A 21826-nucleotide genomic window follows, 5' to 3' on the forward strand; every position below is an offset into this window, starting at 1 on the left:
ATCATAGAGTGTCCGCAAGTAAAAAAATAAGTTTACCTATAGTAAAAGGCTGCAGTATTAAGGCTTAAAGCTGGCAGAAAAAATACAAAAGTGTAATATAAAAGTGTAAAAAAAAAAAAAAAAAATATCATTCCAGCAGAGCCTCTGTGAAACGTGTCTTACATCTTCCTCGTTCCACCAGGGGTCCCCCCCACTGTTGAAATTTAACCGCCGCTGCTAAGGAGAGGAGAGGAGGAGAGGGGAGAGTGCATAGAGGGCTGTGTTTTACCTCAGACATTTATTCTATTAATTATTTTGCATTATGGACGTTTCTGAAGGGGCTATGCCCATAATGAGTCTTAGTGTGATCAGCACTCTACAGAAAATATCAGTTGAACAGGCGGTGCTTCAATCTGGTCCAGGACACATGTGCTTACACAGTGCTAAAAGAATGTGGTCACGTGTGGCCAAGACCACCACTGACTGCGGTCTGAGTCATAAAATCCTAAGGCATTCACACCTGTACTTGGAGCTGTCCACTTATGAACAGGCGCTCACAACAAATAATACCAGGCCTGACCAGCTTGTTTGTTTTAGTGCTGCATCACTAGACTAACAAGAAGCTTCTTTCCACAGGCTGTGAGACTCGATTCATCCTCAGCACTCCACCATGAAAAATAGTTTCCATTTTATGACTAATCTAACCAGATAACAGAAATTCTGACCCGATGACCGGCATTAAGAATGATTACAATAACGTAAAGGTAGGATTTTGTAATATTTTGTTTAGGACAGCAACCGATGGTTATTTTCATGCTGGTTGTTTTCTCCATTAATCCTTTGATCGGTAAAAATATTGAGAACTGTGGTCACAGTAAGCCAGAGGCCCAAGTGACACCTTCACAATGTCCAGTCCAAACCTGAACATTATAAATACAATGAAATGATTTAAAGGAAACGCAGCAAATGTCATACCAGCTGTAAAGCGGCAACCACATGATTTTACTGGAAAAATAACTGAAACCACTATCAAAATTGTTATCAATTAATTTTCTGTCAATCAACTGATTAATCAAATATAAGCAATATATGTAAAAACTGATGAATACTTGAATTTATAACAAACCATATTGTATAAGCCCTTCATTTTTGTGCAAAAAAATAATAATTTCCAGTGTAACTGGTAATAACTATAGCTGTCAGATAAATGTAGTGGAGTAAAAAGTGCAATATTTGCTTCTAAGATGTAGTAAAGTGGAACTTTAAAAGTAATATGAAAAGAAAAGGCTAAATTTAAGTACAAGTATCTCAAATTTGTAATTAAATACATTACTTGACTAAATGTACTAGGGTGCCACCAGACTGAGGCGTGCGTTTTTTAAATTTATTTTACACACCCAGATCTACTTATGTTACTCCAAATAAATGAAAATGTTTCAAAATTCACTTTTGGAAGAAGGTTTCCTGGCACCGACTCCAGATGCTCCATCCTCTGCTGATGGTTGTTTGCGTCTCTTGTGTGTTGGTGGGATGTTATCCCCCTCATCAGCTGCAATAGTTTACTCTGCTGATGGTTCTATGAAATACAAAATATTCAGTCAGACATGTGAGAATGACCACAATTACGGCTGGATGGTACAGCAAAAAATTATCCACAGGCAGGTTTAAGGTGGGTCACAGAGGTGGTTCTTTATTCCTCCACCTCAGCAAACAGCATAACACATCAGTACCACCTCCCCCAGGTTGTTAAAATGGCCCCCATTTATAGGGTGTCACAGCTAATGACCCTGGAAGATTCCATCCACAGGGATCCACTGCCTATCAACATGTTTAACCCACCATTTTTATTCCTATATTTACACCACCTTATCAGTAACAAATACACACCCTCATTTGCCTCCCCTAACAACAAAAATACACATCCCACTTTGTCTTTTTTCCTGGGGGAAGCCTTTTGCCTGCACACCCTGAAGACAAACACTGGTGAGTAAACAATACACTTGACTTCTTCACTGCATGCACTTATTGAGCAACACAATACACATTCTTAGCTTAGCTCCTTGTTGAAGGAATTAACACATTTAATATGCACCTTTAACCCTCTGTCCCGCTGCTCTAGGTGGAGCTGCGTGGCCCACACATCACCCACCTGTAAAACCAAGACCCGACCAAGGACAATAAACGTTCAATAAATACGATAAACATATCCATACAAATGTGCAAAAAACAGTGTTAAAATGTATTGTGCAAATCTCCAATAAAGTGCTGTTGCTCCTCTGCATATGTAGTCACACTCAGTCCATAGTGCGTGGTGCCATGTGTGCAAAGCCTGGTGACGATGTGCTCTTCGTCAGATTTCCTCCTCCCTCTCCCCAAAGAGAACAGTACCTCATTCCTCTGACATTCTGGACAGACAGTCCGCCACCACATTTGACTTCCCTGACCTGTAGTGCACCGTGAAGTCATAGGGCTGCAGGGCCAGGTACCACCTAGCGATGTGCATGTTGGCATCCCTCATGCGATAAAGCCACTGCAAAGACCGATGATCAGTTTCCAGGAAGAAGTGCCGCCCCAGCAGATAATATCTGAGGGTGTCGATGGCCCACTTCATCGCCAAGCACTCCTTTTCCACTGTAGAGTACCTTTGTCTCTCTGTCCAGCAGCTTCCGACTCTCCTTCCACCACCACCTCCTCTCCTTCCACCTCCTGCAGAAACACTGCTCCCAGGCCCACTCCAAAAGTGTCCGTCTGAATGAATGAATGAATGAATGAATGAATGAATGAATGAATGAATCTTTTATTGTCATTATACTGGGTGTACAATGAAACTTTGTTAGACTATTCTCGGTAAAAGACAATTAGTTAGACAATATAAAACATATATTAAAAAAAATTAAAAAACATAAAAGGCACACATGGAGATCAACAGAACAAGACAAGAGCAGCAGTATATATAAAATACAATGTCTGTGCAGCAGAAAGGTATCAGTGCAGCTTCAAATAATGATAATAATAATAATAATAATAATAATAATAAGTGATAGCAGCAGCATGTATAACATGCGTGTGTATAACAGTGACTGTTATGATAGAAGTGGGATGATGTAGGCAACAGCTCTGGGGTAGAAGCTGTTTCTTAGTCTGTTTGTTTTGGTTCTGATTGTCCTGAACCTTCTGCCAGATGGTAACAGCTCAAACATGGAGTGACCGGGTGTGGGGTGTCTCTAAGGATGCTGAGGGCTTTCTTGTTGAGCCTTTTTGTGTAAATGGTGTCCAGTTCGGGGAGCTTCAACCTGATGACGCGCTGAGCCACCTTCACCACACGATAGAGACTGTAGCGTTCCGCGGCTGTACAGCTGGCGTACCACACTGTGGCGCTGGTGGTCAGGATGGACTCGATGGTGCTTCTGTAGAAGTTGAGGAGTAGTTTGGCCCGCTTCAGTTTCCTCAGGAAAAAGTCTCTGTTGAGCTTTATTGACCAGCTGCATGGTGTTGTTCGTCCATGCCAGCTGGTTCGACAGTGTGACTCCCAGAAACTTCAGCTTTTCTACATCCTTCACCGTCTCCCCATTTATGTGGAGGGGTGCGTACGGTTCCACCTTAGTCCTACAGAAGTCAGCGATCATCTCCTTGGTTTTAGAGGTGTTGAGGATGAGGTCGTTTGCTCCGCACCACTGTATGAGATGATCCACCTCATGCCTGTAAGCTGTCTCATCCTCCTCTGAGATCAAGCCAACTACAGTCGTGTCATCGGCAAACTTAATGACAGTGTCTGAGGGGTAGATGGGGGTGCCTCTATTTTCTGCAGCACCTGTTGCAGGTGCACCATATGCTCCTCCCATGATTGGCTGAAAATAACTACATCATCCAAATATGCAGCCACACAGTCAGATAAATCCCTCAAAACATGGTCCATTAGTCTTTAAAACGTGGCTGGCGCCCCCTGGAGACCAAATGGCATGACCTTAAACAGATACATACCAAATGGTGTTCTGAAAGCTGTCATCTCCTTGGCATCTGGTGCTAAGGCAACCTGCCAGTAGCCCTTGCTGAGGTCCAGTGTGGTGATGTACCGAAAGCTGCACACTGTATTCAGGTATCTGAAATCAATACAAAATCTGAGAGTACCATCTTTCTTTGGGACCAATACAATGGGCCTGCCACTCACTGTTATTCCCAGCTCCATCATCAGCCTAATTTCCTTTTGCAGCAGAGGAATCAACCGCTCAGGAATCCTGTAGCTTTTCTACTGCACTGGGGCATCTCCCTTCAGCCGAATCCTGTGCTGCACCAGTCAGGTGAAAGCTGGTGTCTCCCTGAAGAGTTCTGGGTCAAGCAGGGGCTTCGCCTCTGCCTGCTGGGTGAGAGACAGATGTGACAGGTCCACTTCTGGGCCCTCTGCTGTTGTGGTGGTAGCTGGGAAGAACTTGTCAACAGTATCCTCCTCCTGCACCTCACGGACCAAAAGCTGCTGGTGCACAGGCTCTGAACGCACCTGGACCTCCTCAAGCAGGTTAACATGAAAAGTCTGGTATCTTTTAAACCTGTCCGGCATAAAAAGTTCATGTGTGACCTTACCCGCACGTTTGCTGATTTCATATGGTCCATGCCACTTAGTCAGCAACTTGCTTTCACTGGTTGGCAACAACAACAACAGTACTTTTTGGCCTGGATGAAAGACCCGCTCTCTGGCCTTTTGATCATACCACACCTTCTGGTTTTGTTGAGCTGACTCCATGTGTTCATGTACAAGCGCCATCATCTTCTCCAGTCTCTCCCTCATTTTTACCACATATGCTACCACATTTTCTCCTTCTGGCTTCGAACTCTCCCAGTAATCTTTCAGCAGGTCCAGCGGTCCTCTCACCTGGTGCCCATACAACAGTTCAAACGGAGAGAAGCCCGTAGATGCTTATGGGACCTCTCTGTACGCAAACAGCAGGTATGGCAGCCAGCAGTCCCAATCCGAACCTGTGTGAGACACAAACTTGCGCAGCATGTTTTTCAGTGTCTGGTTATAGCGCTCCATCAGCCCATCCGTCCCACAGTCTGTTAAAATCTCCTTGGGTATGCCTACTCTAGAAAAAAGTTGTAAAAGGCAATCTGCTACTTGTCTAGCTTTGAAAGACCTGAGAGGGAAGGCTTCAGGGTGCCGTGTGGCATAGTCGCACATGACCAAAATGTAAAGGTGGCCTGAGGAACTTTTCTCAAATGGGCCTACAATGTCCATGCCTATCCTCTCAAAAGGTGTATCAATGATGGGCAAAGACTGTAATTGGGTACGTGTAACTCCTCTAGCAGAGGTTAGTTGGCAGGTTTCACAGGAAGCACAGCACTGAGAGACTTGAGTGTACATCCCTGGCCAAACAAAGCAGCTTCCAATCCTGTTCAGAGTTTTCTGGAAAGCCAGGTGACCTGCCCATAGAATTGAATGCCCCATCTCCATAACTCTCTGTCTGAACTGTTGTGGCAGTGCTAAAGTCTCATTTTTTTCCCCTTTTCTGATAGAGAAGACCCTCCTTCACCATGTAGGTGTCATCATCTAAACAGCTTGGGTTATTTTGTTGAACACCCTCCACATCTGTCACCTTTTCAAACTACTGCTTCAGTGTCACATCTTGTTTTTGCAGTGAGCTCAAATCTGGGGGAAACTCAAAATCAAGCAGTTCTGGTGGTTAAGGAGAGCTTTGTGCTCCTTGTCTAAGTGAACCCTTTAGCTTCTCCCGTCTTCACTGTGCTTGTGACTTGTGAGGTTTAACTGGCCCTGCTTCCCAGTCTACCTCAAAGAAAGGCAGCTCTCTGAGGACTCCCTCTGCACTCTGGTGGTGACACAGGCAATGTGACTGAATCACTCAATGGCTCACTGAAATCGGCTACTGAACTCTGATCCTCCTCACTGCTCCCGTCAGGTTTGCATATTGGCGGGGTCATAAGGTCATAGAGTGTGGGTACATCATCGCCTAGAGCAGCCATTCCTGACCCCAATTGGGGTCGCGAGATGATTTCTGGGGGTCGCCAAATCATTTTGGAAAAATATAAATGCGCAAAATAATGAGCGTCCAACCGGATGTTACAAGGACGACGAGCGGTTGGTCTCAAACAGGCATTTTATTACTCAAAACCAGTTGCATGTCTGCCCTTCTCATTCACACATACAGACACGGCTCTCTCTCTACCCCGCCTCTCACCGTGGGGGGAAATAAAAAAAGAAAAAGAGAGAAAAAAGGCGCGTTGTTGTTTTAGCCACAGCTGCAGCAAGTTTGCTAGCTGGAAAAATGGAGCGATGGCTTAAAAGAAAAAGTGTTCCAGCACAAGACAGTCAGCAGCAGCAGCAGGGGTCCCAAGATCAGCCACCAGAACCACCACCTGAGAAACATATGGCACTGAGAGCTTGAAGCCAGCAAAACTAAAAAGACATTTAGAGACAAAACACAGCAGCTTAACTTATAAGCCAATTGATTTTTTTCAGCGCAGGGAGCAAGAACTAAAAAGGCAAAAAACAGTGGTGAGTGAATATTCTACAGTCCCTGCTAAGGCCCTGGCAGCTTCATATGAGGTCGCATATCTGGTGGCTCAATCGAAAAAGGCTCACACGATTGCGGAGAGTCTCATCCGTCCCGCAGCTGTAGCAATCACAAGAGCAATGCATGGGGAGAAAATATCTAACACTCTTTAACCATTCCCCTGTCAAATGACACCGTGGGGCGCCGCATTCAGGACATAGCAAATGACATTAAAGAGCAACTCATTGACAGAGTGAGGAAGAGCAAATTGATGAATGCACAGATGTGTCAGGAGATGCGCAGCTGCTGGCCTTTGTGAGGTACAGCTACGAGGACATGTTGTTTTGCTCATCAATGGAGGGAACATGCACTGGACGGGACATTTTCAACAAGCTCAACAGTAACATACAAAAAGAGAGACTGAGATGGGAGAGCTGTGTCTCTGTGTGCACAGATGGAGCTGGAGCTATGCAGGGGGCAAGAAAAGGTTTGAGGGCCTGCGTGTTAGAGGTAGCCCCCATGTGAAATTTCTGCACTGTATGATCCACAGGGAAGCACTTGCTGGCAGGTGTCCTCCAAACATCAGTTAAGATTGTCAATTTCATTAAATCACGGCCACTGCAAAGCAGACTCTTTGCCACACTCTGTCATGAAATGGGATCAGACCACGAAGGACTTCTCTTTCACACAGAGGTCAGGTGGCTTTCTCACAGCAAAGTTTTAACGAGGCTCTTTGAACTGCGTGAGGAGGTCCGCATATTTTTATCAGACTGTAGTTCTCCCCTTGCTGACTATCTGACTGACCCAAAGTGGGTCACGAGCCTCGCATATTTAGCCAGCATTTTTGACAAACTAAACAGCTTAAACTTGTCCCTACAAGGCCCAAACACAAATGTCCTTATTCTCTCTGATAAGGTCATGGCATTTAAGAGAAAGCTGAAGTGGTGGGCTGTGCGAGTGCAAGGGGGAAGTGTTGAAATGTTCCCTGAGCTTGATGACTTTATGGAGAGTTACGACATAACCATTCAAACTATGAAAGGAATTATTGCCTCTCACCTCAGAAGCCTGCTTGAAAGTTTCAATAAGTACTTCCCAAATGATGACACGCCGGAAAAGTACGACTGGATATGCCAGCCTTTCACCACCTCCACCGCACATCACCTGCCATCAGAGCTGCAGGACGCCCTGCTAGATCTCTCCTCTGACCGCACGTTACAGACTGCTATCTCGGCATGCGCACTGGAAGAGTCCTGGTTGTCAGTAGCAACAAAGTACGCAGCACTGTCAAAAGCTGCAACCGATGTACTATTTCCATTTGCATCCACATATCTGTGTGAAAAGACCTTTTCTGCACTGACAACAAAATACAGATGAATGACAACAAAATACAGATGAATACTGAAAAACAAATACAGATCACGACTCCTCAGAGTTGAGAGTGATCTTCGCGTGGCCGTGTCTAACATAAAGCCAAGAATGCAGCTGCTCTGTTCAAACAAGAGGCAAACAAAAGGCCCAGCCATCACATTACATAGTGGTTGCAGCTATTTGGCTTTGTGAAGAAAAAAAAAAGAAGACAACGTTTATAGAGTTAGGAGTTTGTTTTAACAAAACTTGTTAAGTTGTTGTTATGACACAATGTTATGACGTTCTTTTTCATGTTTAAGCTCTCAGCAACATAGATGTTTAAAATGAAACATGGGCAGTTTTTCTCCCCAGTGTGTTTTGTTAAGGCTTCCTAATTAGCATGTGCTGGTTATCATTTTATTTCATTAAAAAGAAAAAAAGTTTGCGTTAATTGTTTACATTTTAACCGGCTCAACTACCAGCAATATGATGGGATGTAGCGACCATCGTCGGTCTGTAACTCACGTGAAAAGTCAGACTCTTGTTTGAAAATATTCAAAAGTGTTTCAAAATAAAATGATAAAGAAACTAATAGCTGAAGTGTGATCATAAGTGCTTGTCTGATTTGTAAATTCGACGTAGCCTACGGTGTATTGATTGTGTGTGGGTGGGGTGGGGGGGGGTCAAATCAATTCAAATTTTATTTGTATAGCCCAAATTCACAAATCACAGTTTGCCTCAGAGGGCTTTACAATCTGTACAGAGACGACACCCTCTGTCCTTCGACCCTCGATTCGAGTGGGGAAAAACTTGCCCCCAAAAAAAGGCCCTTTTAACAGGGAAAAAAAAATGCGGAAGAAACCTCAGGGAGAGCCACAGAGGAGGGATCCCTCTCCCAGGACGGACAGACGTGCAATAGATGTCGCATGTACAGAGCAGATCAACGAGATCACAATGTATTCAACTGCGGACAGCAGTGCATATTGAATTGGGGGTCGCGACTTAAAAAGGTTGAGAACCACTGGCCTGGAGTGTATGGCAATGTTGGAGCTAATGCCACAGGCAACATTAAAGTCTGCCCCCCCCCACAGTCAGATAAACTTCAGCTGTAGGATAAACATGCTCATCTCCATGAATACAGCTTATCCGTGATCTGTCTTTACTCCATTTATCTCTGGGGACCAAACCGGACAAAACTACAGTCTGAAAACCTGCAGAGTCAAGTAATGCTATTTCACGCTTTCAATTGATCAGAACTGGGGCTGCATGGCCTGCGTCCCTCACTGTACCCACTGTAGCTGGCCTTGGAGCAGAATAAAGGAAAGATGGTTTAGTGTGGCTCAAAGCTGGGCAAAATGGTTTTCTATGCCCTAAACCATTACAGTGGTAACACCTGACATCGACTTTTAGCATAGCTTGTGGCCTGGGGAGTAAACTGCCCATCACTTGAAAACCATCTACCTCGTGACTTGACCAAGCCCCTGTTTACCCCCAGAGGACTTACTTGAATGGACCTGGTGGTTCTCCCAGCCAAAGGTGGCAGCTCAGCTTCCTTTTCTGGCTGATGTGACGATGCCGGCCAGGCGTGCAGCTTCCTCTGCTGTCTTGGGGTCATGCTCTCTGATCCAGATCTCCAGCTCTGCATGGACCATCCTCAGGAACTGTTCAAGAATAATAGTGTCAACTAGTTCTTTAACTGTTGATTTCTCTGGCTTAACCCATTTGCAAAAAAGGTCTTTTAGATGCACATACAGCTCTCTTGGAGTTTCACCAGGCTCAAACTTGAGGGACCGGAATCTTCTGCAGTAAGTATCAGGTGTAATTTAATATTTTGCCAGAATTGCTGCTTTAACTTTGAATAGAATAGAATAGTCTTTATTGTCATTGTCGAGGCAATGACATTTTGTTGGAGTAGCCTTCCAGCTGCCTTGTACATATAAATAAATATAAAAATATAAAGAAAACAATCAACAATATAACAATAATTAAAATGTGTGCAAAGAAGTCCAAGCCTTAAAGGGACCAGTAGTGCAATGTGTGTGTGTAAGTGTGTGTTGATGGGGGGGGGTTTCAGTGTGGGAGGGGGGTGGAGTTCAGTAGTGTAACAGCTCTGTGGTAAAGGCGTTTTTTAGTCTTGTTGTGGGGGCGCTCAGTGTTCTGTAGCGCCTTCCTGAGGGCAGCGGGGCAAAGAAGCAGTGACCAGGGTGTGTGCTGTCTCTGGTAATTCTCTTAGCCTTCCGGATGCAGCGGGTCTGGAAGATGTCCTCTTGTCTGGGGAGCTTTTTCATATCTTTCAGATTCTTTCATGTCCATCAGAACACAAGCACTGCGGGCTTTGCCGGTGAGCAGAGGGACCAGACGCACAGCCCATCCATCTTTAGGCCAGTGACAAACCTGGGCCATTCTCTCAAATGTTGTTAAGAAATGCTCAATGTCATCATCTGGACATAATGGCAGTAGCTTGAGTTCCCTCTGTCTGACAACCCAACTTGCCTGGCTCATCATTTCATCTGGGTCATCAAAATCACCATAATTTTCATCATTTATTTGTGGGCGCTGACTCTCATCCATAGTGTCCGGCTCTGTTCTTTGTTCTTCTCTCCTCATGTTAACTTGTTGCTGCATTTGGGAGACTTGATACTGCATGCGTCTCCATCGCTGTTCTTGAAGTGAGGACTCTTTCTCTCTTTGCTGGTCTCTCTCCGTTTGTGCTCGCATGAGTGATTTCACCATACCTGCTAATTCATCCAGCTTGTCTTCTGTTTTAGCATCCGTCATGGTGTCTGGAGCACCTGCTCCGCAGGGCCCCTCATCTGGTTCTTCTTGGACATTTTTCTTCCCCTGCCTTGGCATCCTTTGCTGTAACGTGGGCCCCAGCTTCTGACACCACTTGTGAGAATGACCACAATTACGGCTGGATGGTGCAGCAAAAAATGATCTACAGGCAGGTTTAAGGTGGGTCACAGAGGTGGTTCTTTATTCCTCCATCTCAGCAAACAGCATAAACACATCAGTACGACAGCTGGTGTCACAGCTAATGACCCTGGAAGATTCCATCCACAGGGATCCACTGCCTATCAACATGTTTAATCCACCATTTTTATTCCTATATTTACACTACCTAATCAGTAACCTATATACACACCCTCATTTGCCTCCCCTAACAAAAAAAATACACATCCCACTTCATATTACATTTACTAAAATACAATACACACATCCACCACCCCCACACCAATTTACGCTTGGTTACCTTTTTACTGGGGGAAGCCTTTTGACTGCACACCCTGAAGACAAGACTGGTGAGTACACAACACACTTGACTTCTTCACTGCATGCACTTATTGAGCAACACAATACAAATTCTTAGCTTAGCTCCTTGTTGAAGCAATTAACAATTATTATGCACTGTTAACCCTCTGTCCCTCTGCTCTAGGTGGAGCTGCGTGGCACACACAGCACCCACCTGCAATACCAAGACCCGACCAAGGACAATAAACGTTCAATAAATACGATAAACATATCCATACAAATGTGCAAAAAATAGTGTTAAAATGTATTGTGCAAATCTCCAATAAAGTGCTGGTGCTCCTCTTAAAGTGTCTGTGCAATTATTAAACTGTAGTCACACTCAGTCCAAAGTGCGTGGTGCCATGTGTGCAAAGCAAGGTGACGATGTCCTCTTCGTCACAAGACAATACTTCAATTGTGCTGTAACAATGCGGACCATAAAAAAAAAAATTGTGTCAAAACATTTCAGTGCTATGAAAGATTCAAGTTTTAAAATTCTGTATTTGCATTCATCATTTGCAAATGCATTTGAATGTTGTAGAACTGATTTACAATCAACTTCTTCACTGTCACTGAATTACATCCAGTATTTACCTGAAAAAAGGCTCAATTAACCAATCTTTTAAACACTGTTTAATCTATTGAAGCTCACAGGGACTCAAGCTCTTATTTAGTCTGACGTGTTAATGTTGCTTACAAAAGGCATGTACATGTACATGCTGCACTGACTTTGGTTTATTACCGCAATACATCAATTTCGCCACCATATCAGACTGGGCAAGACTGGCCTGTAAATGTATATAAGTAAAGCTTACAGAGCTTTTTATGATTAAAAAGCACTATAACATTTGAATTTCTCAACTAATTTCAATGAGCCATTTTTATATTCAATGGTTTATTACTATTTTTTTACTACTCTCAAAACCAGTTGAGAAATTACAATGCTATAGCACTTTTCACCCAGAAAAACCACAGTTCCCTTGTTTATTTGTATTCGTGCACAGGCGAGTCTTTGCCAGGTCAAATATGGCGGCGACGTTGAGGTACAATCCAGCAGCCAATGCAGTGTCTATATTTCTATATTTTTGGTTGAAGTGGTGGGCGTAGTATTCTGATCTTTTACTTTACCTATACTTAAAGTAAAATAAATAATATCACACTTACAAGGAAATATCTTTCACTGCAAATGTTACTGAAGAATTTAAGCAGAATTGGGATAATGTAATTCAAATATTTTCAGTAAAAGTAATGGTTGCAGTAAACTATACCAGGTTGTGACTGTTTTATTCTACCTGATCAGCAACAATGCCTCTGCACCCCCAAACTCAGGGTTGAAAAGATGGAAGGAATCTTTTGTTTATTTTCAAACGCTTTTCATCTACTGATCTTGTGTAAAAATTCACCTTTGCAAGAAGGTCTTACAGCACCATCTCCAGAATATGCGCCATCCTCTGCTGATGGTTGTTTGCGTCTCTTGCGTGTTAGTGGGATGTTATCCCCCTCATTACCTGCAACATTATTTTCTGCTGAAATACATAATTTAGTCAGATATGTTCTTCAGTTGTGCTGTAACAATGCTGACCATAAAGTGTCAAAACACTTCAGTGCCATAAAAGATTAAAGTTTTAAAATTCTATATTTGTGTTAATTTGCAAATGTATTTGAACGTTGTGAGGAAATGTACCATAAAAGACGTCATCTTGAATATGAGACAAAAATAAATGGTACAACAACCTACTTAAAAACTAAATAAAAAATACCATCAATAGAAGGTGAATGGTTTCCTTCCTCTCTGCACCCATCTTTATCAACACTACCCAGAACTTTGTCTGCAGGAGACATACCAAGCTTATAAATCTGGTCAAACAAAAAGAATGGTAGACAAAGGAGAATGGAAATCAAACATACTATTTGGATCAATTGTGATTTCATTCAAATTCTTGTCATGGAACTCGACCAATCTTTCCTGCTCAAGTGCCATAAAAACTTTGCTGATCTTCGCGAGTTGCAGCGTCTTCTCAGCGAGTCGATAGAACTCACGATGTAGTCTGATGTCGTGGAAAGTTGGCCAGTTGGTCCATCTCCGTGTCTGTCTTGTTCAGGACTGTTGAAAGGGTCGCAGAATGCTTTCACAGTTTGGTTGATGTCAATGCCTTGGGACACTTTGCACCACACGCATTTGCAAAGCCACGAATGCAGTCTGAACCATGGAAGTGTGACATAGCTGCAGGTCTCGCAAACATGTAACAATTGTCTTTAAGAACCCCTCAAGCCTCTCAAGGATGTCTAATGCACAGAGCATTTTTTAAGTCAGAAGAATTGGAACTGGTCTGCCTCGCTTTCCTCTGATGATAATCGTTGAGAAATGTCTGAGGTGGAAAAAAGCTCTGCAGACAGTGCCCAGTTCAAATCCTCATGGGGCTCAGATGTGTCCCTTGACAAAAATGCATCCTTCCCTGCATCTGTTGAATAGCAGGGTTTGTTTTAAACAGACCTTTGCCAGATCTATCCAGGCCTTTGTAGAAAGGACGTTCGGACAGCGCACCACTGCATTCACCTTGGAAGTCATTTAGAAACCGATGCGTTTTTTGAATTTCTTCAGTAAAGGGAATTACAGTTGGTGCATTCCACTTGGCTTCAACAATGTTCCTCAGTGCTGTTGCAGAAACCATTGCATTCCACTTTTCACTGTGCACTTGCTGGAATTCTGTGGCATGCTTCACAAGTTCCTGATCATTGGATATTAGCGCCTGAGCTTTGATGAGCTTACTGACTTTTACCAGAGAGTTTCCAAGTTTAGTTGCAAGTAACGGAATGGCAAAAGTGTTTGTGCTGCTCTCATAGCCGCATGTCACTTTGACAGCTCTGACCAACTCTAGGTATAATTAATAAAATCCTCCATCTTTGTTATTGTAAATTGTGTAATGTAAATATGTAAATTTCCTGGCATTAGCCAGCAGTCGTCCCAGTTCACACATTTTTTCTCAAGTGCACTGTTGATTTTTTGCTGTCATCCCACCTTTATTGAGCATGTGCTCTCCAAACTCACGCGGCCATTTTTTTGTAATTTCTTTGAAAGGACTGGGATTCATAGCACTGAAAACTTCCCACAAGTGCCTGTTCATATGCAAAAGCACAAGACCTGTGTATGTACACAGAGCCTGAACACGGTTCTTTCCGGGCTTTGGTTTGATTGACCCAGGCTTGAGTTTACAAATTTGCACATGTCGCCACAGAACCTCTCTTGTAAAGAGTCCTTGGCAGTACGCACAGCTCATGATATCAGTTGCCTGCACTTCTTTTGGTGGCTGTTTCAATGGGACAAGTTGCCCCTTCCCTGACTCCATGACAGCAGCATTATGAACATAGTTGCCTCTGTGACGAATATATTCTAGCTGTTGTTTTCTCTCTTTGGATCCCTTTGGAAAGCTAAGAGCTCTTGACACATCCATTTTATCTTGGTGTGCACTTTCAAGATGCCTTGCAATTTTGGCATATGGCTTACTGCAATAGACACAGAAGTGTCTCTTATTGTAGACTCTTTTGCCATTTTTTTTTGGAAAGCACCAACAACTACGCTGCCATTGGGGTCCTGACTTGAGCAGGGTTCTTCTTCAATAGTGGTGACAGATGCGATGTAGTTGATGTCCAAGTCAGGTGTTGTGCCGTCACATATGGTGGGACTCTCCATACCGCAGTCATCCAGTAAAACATAAAGAAAGTATTTTCTTTGTTTGGGATCATGGCTTTCATCACTGTCTTAAGGGGGGGGTGGATACGGTACGGCACAGTGTCGCTGCACACAGTCTGTTAATCCGTGAGAGCGCGCGCACACACACAGCCTTATGGTACATGTATGTATAATGTGTGATGTGGTTAACACGGTTAAGTCCACTTCTGTGTGGCCCTATGAGCCTATCATGCCACTACAGCTGCAGAATGGTTTAAGCTACAGATTCTGTAGAGAACAACATCAGACCTTATAGAGCAGAAGTGTATTTTCTGTTAAGATTGGTTTCATTTCTTATCAGCAGCAATACACATGAGTTAGTTGGCTGACAGGAGGAGCAGGCATAGTGCTGCAGTTATGCAAAAAGATGAAGTCAAATACAGAGATGATCTGTTAATGTGTCATACTGGATTGGATTTAGGTTTCATAATGCAAAGACCTGATGTTTAGACTTGTGAGAAATTAAATAGTTTTCCATTGAGTAAGAAATATACTGTAAACACCATATCAGGATGTGAGAGCAAAAGGGGAGAAACCCCTTTTGCCGTAAGTGTCAGAGTCAGACGAGAGACAATTGCCTCTCGTCTGGGGTGTTACAGGAAGATAGATGGTAGATGAAATTTACATTCTAATGAAGTATCAAAAGGGGCACTGTCCTGGGAAAGAGACGATCCACCAAACATCAAGGGGTCATTGTTCTGGGAAGAAATGTTGTAACCCCCCACTCTGTTTTGTGTTTAAGTCAGAAACATTTGGAAGACGGGAGAGAACACTTCAGGTCTTCGCTCCATGCTGCATGTATTAAAGAGATCCGATTCATCACGCTGAGTCTACAATTCTTCTGAGATTTAGCAACTCTCAACCTCACAAAGGAGAATTTCCCTTACAGACTGTACACTTAATTTTCATATCACTTGCAAGACAGTTGGTTGTGGTTGAATATGAACAGATGTCTTACAGATGTCTCTTTCCCTATTTTGCAGGTACTTGGAGTACAAAGCAGGACCTGCATCACTGGCAATGGCAGACACCACACAGCAGACAATACCTTCCTTTGCACAAAGAATCCACTTATATGCCCATTCATCCAGGCAACAGGCCATTACACAAGCCATCCTCCAGGACCATGTCATTGGATGCTCTCTGCCCCTGTCTCTAGTAGAAAATCCAAATTTTAGACACTTTCTTTCTGTCATAGACTGCAAATACACTCCTGTGTCTAGGACCAGCTTGACAGAGAAGCAGATACCTTATCTAGTCAGTAAGGTTAAGGATGACATCATCAAAGCGGTGGAAGCTCAGGCAAGTGTTGCGCTTACAACCGACCTCTGGTCTGACAGGAGGCTTCGCTCCTTCCTTGGGGTTACTGCGCATATTGCCTGCGAAGACAAGGACTCCTACAGTTAAAAATCCTTTCTGCTGGATTGTCGGCATTTCACAGGGAAGCACTGTGGTGAACGAATTGTAGTGAGCAGGTTTGGATATGTAATGAGCGCGCATGCGCGAGTGTTCAGATAGGAAGTGATGCTTCAGTAAAGAGTCAACTACACGTCTTGGTCTCTGGTCCGTTTGTTGTATTACGAGGTACAAATAAGTACAAGACATGGTGTCAGAAGTGACCGTCCTCGCCTCTGATAAGAAAGCAACTACCCGACGCAAGTAAACGGAAGGTTCGTTGCAGTTTACCGACGGGAAGAGAACTTTTCGCCAACTCCAGTGAAGTGAGTGAACTAGCAGAGCTAACGTGAAGCTACGTTGACACAACATCGGTCAATGATACAGAGGGGAGCCTTCGGAAAGTAAAACAGAATGGATTCTCTATTTTCGATTAGTCCACCAGAAGCATTTGACTTCGGAGACTTTGGTAGTTGGCCACATTGGAGCCGACGCTTTGAAAGATTCCGCATAGCAGCAGGACTTAATCAAAAAAGTCAAGAGTATCAAGGGAACTCCCTAGTGTACACTATGGGAGATATGGCGGATGATGTTCTGAACACGTTAGCACTGTCGGATGGGGACAAGAAAAACTATGACAAAGTAAAAGAAGCGTTTGACAAGCATTTCATTTGCAAGCATAACGTTATCTACGAGAGAGCTAAATTCAACAAACGTCGCCAGGAGCCCGGAGAAACGGCAGAAGCGTTTATTACAGCTGTGCATAAAATGGCTGAGCATTGCCAGTATGGAGTTCTCAAAGATGAGATGATCAGAGACCGCCTTGTCGTAGGTATCAAAGACCACGCACTTTCAGAGAAATTACAGCTAGATTCTGAGCTAACTCTTGTGAAAGCTACGACGAAAATCCGACAAAGTGAGGAAATTAAAAAGCAACAGCCTGTATTAAGAAGTAGCACTGATGCCACTGAGGCAAACATGGATGCAGTTGGATTCAAGTTCAAACAGAAATTCTCCCCACATGGGAAGAGTGGCTTTAAGCCGAAGGAAAGAACAGTGCAAAATTATGCAAATGATAAATGTGGCAGATGTGGAAGGATACATGAAAACTCATTCAATGCATGTTCCGCCCGCACTGCTGAGTGCAAGAAATGTAAGAAAAAGGGACATTTCGCCGCTGTCTGTAAAACTAAAATGAGAATGGAGGAAATTAAAGAAAGTGACTTGGATGAGAGAGTTGAGTCATTGTTCCTGGGCACAGTGAATTGTACAAAATCCGACACATGTTGGCAGAAGTCAGTTGCAGTGAATGGCCAGCAGATGGTGTTCAAGTTGGACACGGGCGCCGCAGTGACAGCTATCCCAGCACGCTTGTACTCAAAAAAGCTACACGGGGGGCTGTTACCGACAACCAAAAGACTGTGTGGACCAAGCAACGCTCCCATAGAGGTGAACGGACATTTTACTGCAGAGATTAGCCATAATGGAACTGTAGCAAAGCAGCAGGTGTACGTTGTGCCAGGTTTAGTGACTCCTTTGCTGGGATTACCTGCTATACAAGACCTTGACCTGCTCAATCCAGTACAGGCTATCACAACAGCGGAAACAAGCTACAAAGAACAATATCCCAGAGTTTTCACTGGCTTAGGTAAGCTACAGGGAGAATACAAAATTAAACTAAAAGACAATGCCTCTCCCTTTGCCCTCGCTGTGCCACGTCGCGTGCCATTGCCATTAAGGGGAAAAGTCCAAGAAGAGTTAAAAAGGATGGAGGAAATGGGTGTTATTTCTCCCATAGAGGAAGCTACAGAGTGGTGCTCAGGTATGGTTGTAGTACCAAAACCAAATGGAAAAATTAGAATATGCGTTGACCTAACCCGCCTGAATGAAAATGTGTGCAGGGAGCGACATATTCTTCCAGCAGTTGATGAAACACTAGCTAAACTAGCCGGAGCTAGAATTTTTTCCAAACTGGACGCCACTGCTGGTTTTTGGCAGGTGCCTTTGCACAGAGCTTCAGCCCCACTCACCACCTTCATCACGCCCTTTGGTCGTTATTGCTTTAATCGTCTCCCTTTTGGTATATCGTCGGCCCCTGAGCACTTCCAGAAGAGATTGACGCAACTGCTGGACGGCCTGGAGGGAACCTTATGTCATGCAGATGACATCCTGATTTTCGGTGCCACCCCCACAGAACATGATGAGAGAGTGCATAAAGTGTTGCAAAGACTGCAGCAGCATGGCCTCACTCTAAATGACAAATGTCAGTTTGCCGTGAAGCAGGTCAAATTTCTTGGACATGTTGTGAGTGCAGAAGGCACACATGCAGATCCAGAGAAGATCAGAGCGATTAGGGAGATGCCACCACCGACAGACGTGTCCGATGTGAAGCGCTTCATGGGAATGGTCAACTATGTGGGAAAGTTCTCACCTAACATTGCAGAGCTCACAGGACCTATTAGAGAACTCCTGAAAGCAGAAAACATGTGGATGTGGGGAGCAGCGCAGCAGAGTGCATTTGATAGAGTGAAAGACGAGCTCAGTTCATCTGCTGTCCTTGCCCAGTACAGCCCAGACAAACCGACAAGAGTGTCAGCAGACGCCTCTTCGTATGGGTTAGGAGGGGTGCTGTCTCAGCTTCAAGACTCAGGAGATTGGAGGTCAGTGGCTTTCATATCCCGCAGTATGACTGAGACAGAGCGCAGATATGCCCAAATTGAGAAGGAGGCCCTTGCAGTCACCTGGGCTTGCGAAAGATTTCAGACTTACCTCCTGGGTCTGCACTTTGTGATGCGAACAGATCACAAACCGTTGATCAGTCTCCTCAGCTCAAGGCCGCTTGATGACGTCCCACCTCGCATCATGCGATTTAGGTTACGACTTATGCGTTTTTCCTACACGATCATACACGTACCAGGAAAAAACCTAGTGGCAGCCGACGCTTTATCAAGAGCGCCACTACAGTCGACAGCAACAGAGGATGACCTTGTGCTTCAGAATGACGTGAACGCTCATATCCAGGAGGTCATTCAGCAGCTCCCAGCCTCACCTGAGAAGTTGCTCCAAATAAGGAGAGCTCAGGAGGAAGACCCCGTGTGTAAGCAGCTGTCCTCCCTGATCCACACAGGGTGGGAAAGAAACAGTTCGGCACCACAGTTAAAGCCCTTCTGGCAATACAGAAATGACCTGCTGATGGTAGATGGCCTGCTAATGAAAGGAAACAGGATACTGATCCCATTAAGCATGCAAAACGACATCTTGGACAAACTACACCAGGGTCATCAAGGCATGGTGAAATGCATGGCCAGGGCGCATGAATCAGTGTGGTGGCCAGGGCTGACCACACAAATCAGAGAGAAAGTACGTCAGTGTGAAATTTGCGCTAAAGAGTGTCAAAATGCCACAGAACCTCTGATAACCACACCCTTGCCTTCACGCCCTTGGGAGCGGCTAGCAGCTGACTTATTTGAGTGGAAGAAGGGTCAGTACTTAGTTGTCATTGATTATTATTCACGTTACATTGAAGTTGTCAATCTTACACGCACTTCAGCAACAGCTGTGATCGAGAAGATGAAAGCCATCTTTAGCCGCCACGGAGTGCCGGATACACTCGTCACAGACAACGGACCACAGTTTGCTGCCACTGAGTTTGCAGATTTTGCTAAGGATTACAATTTTCAACACGTAACCAGTAGCCCCCGTTACCCACAAAGCAACGGGGAAGCTGAACGGGCAGTAAAAACTGTCAAAGCCTTGCTGCAGAAGAGTGAGGACCCTCACAAAGCACTCATGACGTACAGAGCAACTCCTCTTGCTCATGGAGTATCACCTGCACAGCTCCTGATGGGGCCAAACATTCAAACACCCCTTCCGGTGAGTCCAAACACCCTCACACCAGCCTGGCCGGACTTAAGGGCTTTTGAGTTGAAAGACCAGGAGCTGAAAAGACAACAGGCTGAGGGATACAACAGACGACACAGAGCACGGGAGACACCACCTCTCAAGCCAGGTCAGAAGGTTTGGATACGGAACACAACACACACAGGAGTCGTCTCTGGCTCAGCAGGGACACCACGCTCTTATGTGGTTCAAACCTCCACCGGCAGTCTCCGGAGAAACCGTTCTCACCTGAGAGTGGTGCCTTCATCGTCTAAGGACCAGCCAGACTCTGCACAACACACCAGGGCTGGCAGGGAAGTCAAGCCTGTGAAAAGACTGAATTTGTAGTTTAGTGTTGTGTGTATACATGGAGCAGAATAAACTCCATACCACAACAGAGAGGATCAGGCAGTCTACCCTACCTCTCAGTTAGGTTATGTACTTACCTTAATGTTCAAAAAAAAAAAAAAAAAAAAAGAGAGAAAATGAGATGTGATAAGTGATGTAACATTGAAATCAACCAGTTAATCTAACCAGTTTACATATATGCTCATGTTTACAGTGATGGTTAACATGTCATCTGTTCCCCTGCGTAGAAGGTAAAATCTGCATTAGGCTTTAATAGCATATGATTTCAGTTTTCTATAAAGAAGTGGAAAGTCTCAGTTTAAAGGGGGAGATGTAGTGAGCAGGTTTGGATATGTAATGAGCGCGCATGCGCAAGTGTTCAGATAGGAAGTGATGCTTCAGTAAAGAGTCAACTACACGTCTTGGTCTCTGGTCCGTTTGTTGTATTACGAGGTACAAATAAGTACAAGACACGAATCACCTCAGAATTTGATGAAATTGTTGAGGAGTATGGCATTAGCAACAAAATAAGCTTCATTCTGACGGATAACATATCCAACATGAAGCGGGCCCTTAAAGTGAGATTGCCAGACTCAGAGCAACCTGAAAGTGACAGTGATGACCTTGATGATGAAATGATGTGGGAGGACGTAGAAGACTTTGAACAGCCGTGGTCATCAGGTGAACGCTTGTCTTGCTTCGCACACTCGCTCCAACTGGTCGTCAGTGATGGCATGAAAGAAGTGAAGGTAATTGCAAGAGCCATTGCTAAGGCCAGTTCACAACCCTGCTTCACAGCAGTTCTAAGGTCAGAGACATGTTTGAGACCCACTTTGGGGCTAATAAATCTATCCCGGCAGCTAGCAATACCACAGGGCTGTCACAGAAATGTGCAGCGAATGTGATACAGAAAATATTGCGTTTTCAGTCCGAGAATGGGCCCAAGCTGAAAGACCTTTGTACTGTGCTTGAGCCTTTTTCTGAGGCAACAGACCTCACAGAAGGAGATATTGTGGTTACCATCAGCATGTTGGTCCCCACCGTCCTGGAACTTACCTCAACAAGATGGAAGTGCAGCTGCCGCAGATTGTGACAATAGTTAGAGCACTAAAAAAGTCTTTAGAGAAGAGGTTCTCAGGGATCTTCAGATGGATCAACATGGAGCAGGGGGATCCCGAGGAGCCATTTAATCATCGGATCTACTTCCTTGCCGCCACCGGCATAACTTTTTTAAATGATGATGACCCTTGCTGCTATTGTGTCACGTGATTTGATTGGCTGGTTTCGCACGCAGACGGCACGTTACATTTGACCTTTTGACGTTGCTTGGCGTAGGCTATTAACCGCTAGCTTG

The 21826-nt window shown here is 44.4% G+C and overlaps 1 protein-coding gene across 8 annotated transcripts in view; it reads right to left on the reverse strand.

Annotated features, from left to right (window-relative positions):
* Positions 1 to 152: 152 nt before the first annotated feature.
* Positions 153 to 21826, reverse strand: part of LOC311254028 (uncharacterized protein) — a 31382-nt gene continuing 9708 nt past the window's right edge. The window contains exons 4-7 of one of the 8 annotated variants that reach the window (XR_014622149.1): positions 12524 to 12643; positions 9334 to 9490; positions 2072 to 2727; positions 153 to 1555 (exon numbers count right to left, since the gene is read on the reverse strand). Coding sequence is in view for 3 of the 8 variants with exons in the window: in XM_084384456.1 (XP_084240582.1) it covers positions 2095 to 2128; positions 2424 to 2727; positions 3961 to 4079 (457 nt within the window). In the remaining 5 variants the exon portion in view is untranslated. Of the gene's footprint in view, positions 2728 to 3960; positions 4080 to 9333; positions 9491 to 12523; positions 12647 to 21826 lie in introns of all 8 variants that reach the window. The other 7 variants (XR_014622151.1, XM_084384456.1, XR_014622150.1 and 4 more) reach the window with 7 other exon arrangements.

Source organism: Pagrus pagrus, assembly GCF_965226575.1.
Source record: "Pagrus pagrus genome assembly, contig: HAP1_SCAFFOLD_139, whole genome shotgun sequence".
NCBI lineage: Eukaryota > Metazoa > Chordata > Actinopteri > Spariformes > Sparidae > Pagrus > Pagrus pagrus.